Source organism: Neolamprologus multifasciatus, chromosome 19 (genome assembly GCF_963576455.1).
Source record: "Neolamprologus multifasciatus chromosome 19, fNeoMul1.2, whole genome shotgun sequence".
NCBI classification, from domain to species: Eukaryota; Metazoa; Chordata; class Actinopteri; order Cichliformes; family Cichlidae; genus Neolamprologus; species Neolamprologus multifasciatus.
Window position 1 is genome coordinate 26,822,072 of NC_140457.1, and position 10,677 is coordinate 26,832,748.

General features: G+C 39.2%; 1 protein-coding gene across 1 annotated transcript in view; it reads right to left on the reverse strand.

Moving 5' to 3' along the window:
• ehd4 (EH-domain containing 4) overlaps window positions 1-10,046 on the reverse strand; it is a 38,088-nt gene extending 28,042 nt beyond the window's left edge. Inside the window, exons 1-3 of the mRNA XM_085143090.1 lie at window positions 9,574-10,046; window positions 2,947-3,123; window positions 7-104 (exon numbers count right to left, since the gene is read on the reverse strand). Of these exons, the coding sequence (XP_084999216.1) occupies window positions 7-104; window positions 2,947-3,123; window positions 9,574-9,803 (505 nt within the window). The 5' untranslated portion in view covers window positions 9,804-10,046. The remainder of the gene's footprint in view (window positions 1-6; window positions 105-2,946; window positions 3,124-9,573) is intronic.
• Between the last annotated feature and the right edge of the window lie 631 nt (window positions 10,047-10,677).

Below are 10,677 nucleotides of genomic sequence, written 5' to 3' on the forward strand. Positions count from 1 at the left end.
TCCTACCCCTGCTGATTCGTTGTTTCTCTCCAGACAGGATACCAGGAGTATCAATGATGCTGATGCTCTGAAGAACCTGATTGGGCATCTGGGAGCAGATAAACCTGAACAGTGAGAATTGAGTGAGAATCCATGTTTTCAGGGCAGCAACTCTTTTATCTCAGGCTAACGAACTGTCAGCTGGTCAGATAGTTCCAGAAAGTAACATTTCCACAGCCCTATCCACCCAACCACTTACTTTACCCTTGAGGTTATCAAACTACAGCAAATCTCTAAGACGAACTCTAGTAAGATGAGCTTTACAAAAAGTAGTTTAAGCTAGTGTGTACAAACAATGAAATTGTCAGTGTACAAGAAATATTTCCTCAGGGTGAAAATTCAGGGGGGGGCTGTGGGTTATCTGTGACATGCAGCAGGATGCAAAGGTTACGGTGTTGCTGCTGTCACCGTGATCGGGGTTAAAACAAAAGGTGGGGTCACAGGTCAAAGAATGTTCCAATGAGTCAAAAATGATAAAGAAAAAAAACTTCTTCTGTGGATAATGTGGCATAGCCGTTTGCTCTTTGATGCAGCTGCATATATTTAAGTCAATAATCTGGACCTCGTCTATAGTTGTGACATCTGGATACACCCACACGGCTTTCTAACTACGATTGTTTGCATCAGCTGATAATTTTGGACTGCACACTATCATGCAAATACAGTTTCTTGGCTCCAAAAGAACCATTACGTTCGCAACTAAAACATAATGCTGAGCCTGCAAAATACAGAAACCAGTGGGGGATGCTACGTTGGTTGCATCCGTCTTTTATAGGCTATACATTACCTTGTAGATTTGCTTGACTTGCTAGACTTGCTTTACTAGTTTATTATTACACCTTGGTTGTTATCATTGTTCTCTCTTATGTTCCAGGTTCTGGTCACTGTACTTCTAATCTCCCTGTCAGCTAAATTTAGTCGAGAGGCTACAGGAGCTATAAATTGCCTTGACTTGTCAGGGATGCGGCAGGCTGGCAGCGGGAAAAAACAAAGCCACCATATTGACACATGGTGACGCACACACACACTTCCCCTTGGAAACAATAACTTATTTTGGAGGGTCTCAACGGGACAAGACGGGATTTCAAGATTAAGGAATGTTTCAGGTGTATATTTACAAACAGACATTCGGAGGGTGGACTGTGTCCACTTCCTCTCTCCTGCTCTTAGACATATTTCTGGATCGAGGAAATACTTTTGAACAGGAGTGGCTTTAGCTAAATTTAAATGCCTGATACAAACTCTAGAATCTGACAGCTAATAGTGTTTATATGTCAGTGTGGGGGGACAGAGGTCACTTCCCACGTTGTAAATGTTTTGAGGAAAGCAGTGACAGAAGTGGGAGGAAGTGCCAGCATTTCTTTGTGTTCATGGAGTGGTGTTTGCCAAAGTGGGAGCAAGGTCATAAGAGCGTCAAAAAAAAGAAAAGAAAGGGAAAAAAAGCCCATATTCAAAATGTGTATTACACGTGAATGAGAGCTATCTGCTGTAAACATATGTACAGACTTACACATTGACGTCACTGGAATAGTATATGTAAAGTAATCCCATGAGTATGATAAATAGCCTATTCAAAAGTTTCTTCTGGATTTAGCTACTTTGGTTCTTGGGTGTGTCTGTCTGTGTGAAAAGTAGTGAAACAAAGTGACAACAATCTACAAAGGCAGAAAATAAGACCAAACCCTCAATTACATGGAATTATTCTCTAAGATCTTGTTGATTTCTTTGAGGACCGCTGAGGTCTCTAATGTCACATCAGTCTGCACCCATCTTATTTATCCAACATCTCTGCATTCAGTTCAGATTAGATCTGTTGTTCCATACTCCTCAGTCTCTCTGCATCAGGAGAAATCACCAGTTTTCTCAGTTGTACTGTATTTCATCGATGACCTCAGCTGCATGATGAAAAAACGAATTAAGTCTAATGACCAGCAATTAAAATGATTAATGGTTCTGGAGATCAGCAGGCAAACATCCTGAGAGCCCTTCAGTATATGGACTGATCCACTGGTCGATTTGTGTGTTGCTATTATAGATCAGTCAGTCTGAGTTACATTTTATTTGATTGGCTTTGCTTGATTGTTTGTTTTGGTCTCCATCAGACCAAGAAGAGGAGTGGTCCAAAATCCCTCCTGAAATATGAACAAACCTGGTGACCAACTAAACTAAAGGGCTTACCGCTCCGCTCGCCAACAAGGGTTTCTCCATCATATTCTCTTTAATAAATAAATCATAATTTTCTCATGATTAAATGTTGCTTTTAATTATTGTAACAAATTTCACTCAAACAGAGAACCAAAACAGAATTTCAAAATTGAAAAGAAACAAAAAAATGGCCTTGGCTAACGATCCGACTAGCTAGTCTTTACCAGCAAGGGTGCATCAACGTTTTGTTTTGTTTTCTTAAAAACTTAAATTTTTATCATTTTATAGTAAGGTAGGATGTCGAAAGTCTGATTTTTTTACACTGTGTTTTGGTTTTATGGGGTAATATTGTGCAGTCTGTGGTCTGACACCAAAAATGGAGATTTTTAATCCTCTGAGGTCTACTCTATCATGACCCCAACCTTAAACCTAAATCTAACCCTGGGCAATCAGAATATATAGTTGGTGTTTTGCTTAAACAGTTTGAAAACAACAAAACACACATAAAAAACTATTCACATCTTGACATAATAGTTCTGTTCTGGCCTAGTCTTAGGGTAGGGTTAAGGTTTAGGTTGCCGCCCTTAATGACTTGGATCTCTGAGGGGTAAATAAAAATTATATCTGAGGGAACCCGATTTTCTCGTAAAATACTGTACATCAAATATTAAAACCCTCTTTGAATTCCAGGTTTATAAACATATCTAGATGGACACTGAGGGTTGTTTAAGCTGTGTTTTTCCTTCTTTAATGTGCCTTTACCTGTTGAGGAAGGAGTTTCCAAACGCGTTGAGTTTCCTGAAGGGTTTCTTGGGGTCGACGACTAGAGCATTGCCTGGGACAACCCCCTCATTTTCACCATACATCACTGCTATAAAGCCATCAGTGGTTGGCTCAGGACCGATCCGCATCCCAGGGAAATCTTGTTCCAGTAGATACCTGAGCCAAAAACAGAATATATGTAGTTCAACTTTAACGACTTTCAGGATCTTACCATACTTACAACAATAAGAGTGTTCGAAAAAAAACGTTGTTTTAGTGTAGTCCAGAAATTTGCAATCAAGTTCTACATCTGTTAGAATGTCTCGGTCAAATCATTGTCAAAAATCCAGGTCCAAAAACAGGTCCAATAAGATGGAAAAATAAATGAAATACACAAGTCACACAAATGGTTTGCTTTTCTTGGACGTGCTCTGTTTGACACCTTCCTTCAGTAGAGTCTGGGTACCCCCACCGTTTTAGGCTTCATAAAAAAGGGTGAATAGAAAGCAGTATTACAATAAGAATATTCTACTACGGTCAGCAGTGCTGCCAAAACCATGCCTAATGACCAAACTGAAATACTTTCTGAAGTTTTATGGAGTACACTGAGGTGTTTCTGTTAAGTTTTCAAACATTAAAATAAAGGTATTTATCTATAAACGTCAAGGGTCTAAAAGTTTTTGGAGGCTTAAAAAACAAGGAAGAATTAAAAAGATGAAAACTTCGACCCAGAAAAAAGGTTGTTCCATCGTTAATTAACAATTGGATAGTACATTAGGATACAAGGGACCTGCACTTTTATGGATGTTATGTCACAACAGTTACATTAACACAGCACATTATCTGGTCTTAATGAGTAATAATGTAAAAAGTGCTTAATTTGCTTGTAAATACAACAGGTAACTATACTGAAAATAAAAAACAGGATTGAGCAAGATTAGGGTGGTGCAGGCCGAAACTAAAGCATGGGCAAGAGAATGCACATGTTAGATCCTGCATATGTTGGCTAACATAAACTTCATGTGGTTGAACACACAACTCATGTGGTTCACACAATAATATCACCTTCCAAAAGATTGCATAACACAAGATTTTTTTAAATAAAACAAAGGTTAAAAATGAGTCTACAATTAGCTCAGACAGCTGGACCAAATAAGAGTGTTTTAAGTTATGGTTTAATTACCACAACCTTAAATAAAAACATTAATAATTAATGAGATTTCTTTTAGCAGTCTTGTAGGAATGGAGACCCCATTCCTACAAGACTTTAGACCAAAAGACACAATGATGTTTTAGAGAAAGACTTTTTTGCCATGAACTCAATGATTGCTAGAAAGAAGAGTCTAAGGAAATATCGGCAGCTACTGACGTCGCTGTATATGATGATACATCTGTCTTTACCCTATGACAAAAAATTGTTTTAATGCTTAACATTTTATTTGTGAAAGTTAAAGTTAAAGAACGTTTGGCCCAACAGAGCTCTGACTGCGTGTCAGTCGGGCTACAGTCCTGAGGAGAAAGCTGGATTGTTACTGTTTTCCTTGAACGATGACAAATATATAGTTAATCTATTTTTTCAAAAACTGTAAAGCTTGGAAATCTTACTATTTTTTAGGCCTAACAAAGATCTTCTTAATGAGTGCAAAGCCATTTCCTCTCCAGCTTATGGATTATCTGCTTTAAGCTGCACATTTGTCAGTTATAGCAGGGAGTCAAGCATGTCTTACTTGTTGCCTTCCTTTTTAAGAAACCACAGAATCCAGGGTCATATATAGTGATGACGTAACACAATAATCAAATCATTTACCTCTGTGGGAGTAAAGTTTAGGTAGCTGCTCTGCATTGCGTTTGCACATGGTAGAAAACAATAGTGATACTTCTAAACCTCATCAGCCACTTGAATCTAATGAGACTGTCATTTTCAACATCTGCATGTTAAAATCACCTACAATAATTACTTTGTCAGAGCTGAGCACAAAATCATATGAAAAGTCTCTGAAATCAGATAGAAACTAAGTGCTAAAACATTCTAACGTAACAACTAAAACTGTTTTTTGACTTTTCCAAGGCTAATAGTCTGGCTTTCAAACTGTTAGGTCTTGGGTTATTTAATAAGCCAGAGTTTACTGGCTAACAGGGAGAAACCCAATGTTTAATACATTTAATTATGAACTATTGAAAATCAGCTTCACATCGGTCAGACATCAACACCACTATGTAAATTTGTCCCAAAACTGTTCACCCATTATCACTGACTGGGTACTATGATCAGGTTTGTTACAGACAAGAAATAGATAATCACACATTTATGATTCTGGAACAGCACATTTTAACCTTTTTAGTCTTTAAAAAAAACAGACTAAAAGGGCTAAGTTGATCGTTAAAACGATTTTTAATGACTTAAACAGCAGTTTGACTTTTAATTTGATGCCAAGGGAAATCCCAGATCTATTGTCACAAAAGCAGGCCACTGGCCAGTTTCTGAGGTTCAGTCACACAGGGCTCTGATCTCTGTAATGGAACAGCTGTGTTTGCACAGACTTTGAAAATAAATCTTTTTCCTTTCCTTTCATCTTAACACTGACCTTGTCTACTTTTCCACTTGCATTTCCTTATAAAAGAAAAGTGAGAAAGGAAGGAAGAGAGGGAAGATGGCTCTTTCTCGTCATCTCCTGTCTTTGTGGACAGCGCAGACTTCAAAGAGTGTGCAAGACCCAAGGATGGAAAACTACCGTGCATGGCCCTATACTGAAATGTCAGAAACGACAGCCCCTTTAATGTTACATGTCACGTGGCCTTACAGTTTAGTCATAATCTTCCCTCATGGTTTCATTCAGCTGCTGATCCACAAGAAGTTCCACCTCTAGCTGCAGTTTGAAAAATTGTGGAAGATCCACTCTGATTGTAGTTGTTTATGTGCATTTTTATCTTTGTGCAACTTATGAAAAATGTGAGAAATATCTTTTCTTCTCCTTTCTTGACAACCGCTCATACAGTGTTCTTCAAACTTGGCAGGTAAAAAGCCGAGGACCCACGTTAGCACACCGCTGATTTATTTTGGCTAAAAGTAATTGTTGCCTGCTGCTTCACTAATTTGTAAGGTCAGGTGGACAAATATATTACAGCAATGGTTGAACATTCATGGATATTAATGCATTCCCAACTCTTCACACAAAGACAGCTGGAGATGTTTACAATCTTATTTTGTTAGGCTTTAGTTTCCTATGAAATAATTACTTCTGTCATTCATGCAGAGATTTTTGAGCTTCCACCCATAATCTTCCCATTTCTCCAAGCATTTCCTTATAGCTGTGTAACAGTTACACTGTTTGGTCATTTGTGTTCAGTTAGGAAATTTAGTTTCCTAAAGTTTTAGTGGGATTATACATTATAGAAAATATGCTAATAGTTATCATCAATTAACATAGATGCAGGTTTGGTCAGATTACTACTGCTGTCCAAACAGAATGCACTAAGACCTGTTCGTGTCTATCGAGCCGCCCACTGGACCACAGCTTACGCCAGGGTTTCAGTTCACCCTTGTGAGACAAGAAGAAGAAGAAAATATGTTGACTCGGCAATTTACTGGCAACATGTTCCCATGATTCAGAGCAAGGTGGAGCTTCAGTTGTGCCCTCACCACCCCTACCCCACAGACACACACACACACACACACACATTACTAACTGCCAAAGTTTCTCTGCAGCTTGTGTAAGACTTGAAGGGATTGCAGGTCAAATCTGCTGGTCTGCCTTGTTGCCAAAACAACTGTTTTCACTCAACATGTACTCACACACCCACACACACTCACGTGCTCTCTCTGTCTCTCTCTGCAGACATGAGATAAGTTTGGTGAAATGCAACTGAAATGTGATGACCCATGCTCTGAGTTTGTTGCACCATATCATTCACTCCTTACTTATTCTGAGTTATGAATGTGCCGTATTTGTTTCCATTACATCAGTGAAGTTCTGAAAAAGGCTCAGACACATTCACAAAAAAAAAACACCATGAGACCTTCAGTGACAAAATCTGCAGGTGCATGTTGGACTTTCAGTTCTTCTGCAGGAAGCCCGGCTGCAAATTCATGGAAACTAATCTAACAGCTTATCCGAGAGGTGGTTAGACTGTTACAACCTTAGTGATTAACTCATTAAGATTAAATATGTCAAAACCCTAAAGAGAAGAAGTAATGCAAAATTCCTTTGGAAAATTGGCCAATCTATTTGGTAATTGCAACATTCATTTCAATTATGGGAAAATGAGACTCTGCTACTTTTGGGAACTGTTTCTGATTCTCAGCAAAGCTTGGGTCATACAGAGAGAACAGGTTCCTGAGCTTTTTTAAGGAATATTGTCCCCACACAGCTCAATACTAAACTAATCTTATTAATGGCATGGTACGATTAAAAGCAAGCTCACACATAAGGCCCTCTGTGGCTAGTTTAAGCTAGTGTTATCAGGGGTGCAGCAGGTAAGACACGCAGAAGGAAGTTTGGTTTAATTCCAAAAGCCATTAAAACTTTGTATGAAGTGAAAACTCCACTGATAATGTTGACCTGCATCTTTAACTGAAAATAAATATTAATTGCGCTCACTGTAGTCTTCTTTTAGTAAAGACATTTTTAAATGGTTTTTATACCTGTAACTATAGACCTGCTAGTTGGATTTTATGTGACCAGAATTTACTCTGAGACTGCATTCACTTGTTTGACATGTTACAATTTGCTATGATACATGTTCATGCCTTTTTCATGAACATGGAAGGGCTTTAAATTGACATCATTTCTCATGAAGTCCTTCCAGTGTAATAAAAATCACTCCATCCCGCAGCACCAAAACAGGATGTGTTGTCACAGGTCTGAATTAGATAATCAGGAAGGATCCTAATAGGAAGCTGTAAACTCTGTTATAGTTTACAGTCTGGTAGTGTAGTTCTGTTTAAAAGCAAGCAGCGAGAAGGAAATGAAATCCTAATTATGTTTAAAAAAAAGATTTTTCTGTATTTCTACAGGCTAAAGTCGCACTGGCCTCATCTTAATCACATACTACACTAAAAATCACCAGTAATAATCCAGTCCAGCATTAGAGGCAACGTGGAGATGGTTTGGACATGGGCAGGAGGAAAGGAGAAAGACTACAGGAAAAACCTGAGTGAAGAGGCCTGGTGCAACAGCAGAGGACGCTGGGGTTAGAGGGAGATGGAGGCAGGTCAACTGTGGCTACCCATAAAGTAAGTGGCCGAAAGAAGAATAAGAAGATTCGCGTGGTCTCCAAGCTGCCTTTTTATTCACACCTAATCATCTGGAAGTTTAACCAGAAAACTGAAAATGTATTATTAAGGTTTATGCAACAGGACAAGTCTACTGTCAGTTTGCCCAGAAAGAAAAGAACTACAGACTTTTAATCTGGCCCTTACATATGATTTCTTTTGCAGCTAAATTATTTATTGAGCAATTGTCCAATATTGAAGGAGGAACCAAAACTGGCAGGGATCCTGAACTGTCCCAGTTAACTTTTACCTTATTCCATGATTGCAGGTTATAGAATTCCCACACAGTGTCAAAACATAAACATGATGGCAGTGTAATTACCTGTATTTACCTACTCAGCTGCATGAACCTTTAAATCAAATTTCAGATCGTTTCAGGGTTTAAAAAAAAAATCAAAATCTAATTTTGAAATTTAATTCTAAGGGTGACTTAGTTTCTCCCCTTCCCTAAAACCTTTTAGAGGCACACTTTTTTCTCTTGCTGTTTGTTTCATTTTACCAGTGAGAGGTAAGGGATAATCCAAAAATGCCATCATCTCCTAGCAGCAGTGCATCATCAGTTCATGGCACCACTGACAGAAATATTGAATTTTCACTTTGAACACAGTGACATAGCACATGAAAAGGTGACTGTTTCCTGCAGTTTTTGCCCATGACACATGCTTATATGTGGTTTTTGGTTTGTTTGGTGATTATTTTTGTACCCTGATGACCTTTAAAAGCAGACTGTACTTTTGGTTCTGTTCCTGATATGATGTCACCCCACTTACATAGCAATTATGTTTACTTTGGCCTATCGCACTTAACTGAGGTGGTCATGTCATTTTTTTTCTGTTTCTGAAATAGTGGAACAGAATCATTTAAACTTCGATTCATCATCTAATAGATTCAAAGGGTTGGCTGCGTTTTCCTTGTGTGTTTGTCCACTCTGACGCTGATGAAGGCAGGTGTTGAAATCTCACTCTGTTTGCATAAGTCACGGCTGTGAATTTAACTTGTGTGCTTCCTGTCATTCATAATGCCACAGCTCACTCCCAATACCCATGAGCCTTAAAATGTGTTGTTTTCAATGCCACATATTTTTCACAGTAAAGAAAGAAAGGATAGTAAAAGTCACTTCGGCACAAATTTGGGATCCCCACGGAGTTTGTCTTTCAATTATATTTCGAGTTGAGATGAAATCAAACGCGTCTTCAACTGTGATATTTTAACGAGATATGACACGAGGTCCCAACAAATAACATTCAAGTGATGCAACAAAAATAGAGGTGGGCTTTTTCCCCTACATCTAGTACAATTTCCGGCCCTTCCAGCCTCTTCACAGACAAGAACACTAGTCAGTTGTTGGTCAGTACCTGATGAAGGTGGTTTTCCCAGTGGAGTACTGGCCGACCAGCAGTACCATGGGTTTACTCTGGAAGTCAGCAGCCTCTAGGGCCGGGGAGTGAAAGTCATGGAAGAGATAGGTCTCTTCCAGCGGCAGCAGCTTCTTGGTGTAAAGAGTCTGCAGTCCCTCCGTAACGGTCTGGTACATCTCTCCTTCTTTGTTGCTGCCACCCTGCTCCTGTTTGACCCAGCTGAACATGCTTCCCGCTGTGTTCTGTATCCAACTTCCTTGTTTCGATGTTTCCAAATATTGCGGCTGTTTTTGCCTCCTTCTCTGTGAGCTCCGTCCTTAGCCTGAGCGGAGGGAAGTGTGTGTGTGGCTCCAGGGAGTCTCGGCTACTCTCAGCACTGTGCCTCCTCTGTGTGCTGCTCTGGGCGTGTGTTTGTGATGTGGAGGGTGCTGATGTGCTTACCTGGGGGCACCGCCCTTCCCCCCGTGACGACACAGGCTCTCTCTCACACACACACACACACAACGCACATACGGGGACGTTTCAAGAATGTTCTGACAGGGTACCACGGGAGGCTCAGCAACAGCACGGGAGAGCTTTCGCCACATCTAGCGGCAAATCTGAATATATGCTCACAAACAAATCCGGTGCAGACATTAAACACATGGATAGTTTTTTAGGCCCTCATACAGATGTATGACATGAAAGTAAGTAAAAACTAACTGTAGCCTAATTAAGCCACGGATGGGATAGTACGGAAGGTTTAACTTGAACTAAAAGTGCTCATTATGCAGACTTATATAAATGAGAGTAGCGATTAGATCATAATACTGATTCATTAATGTTTCTATTCCTTTAGTAAAGCAACAGGAGATTGTTCTAATGATTTTAAGCTTAATCTGTAATAATGCAGTAACATATATTAGTAGAAGTATAATGATAAGTAACTAAAGCCAACATACGGTTATTTCAATCAAACTATTGTGACGTAGAAATACTCAAAAGACAGTAATCAAGTAAATATACTAAGTTACTTTCCACCACTAAACTGTCCTTTAGTGGTGGAAAGTAACTTAGGACAGCGAAGAAAGTGAGACAGGTGCAAAAATATATGTTAAATAG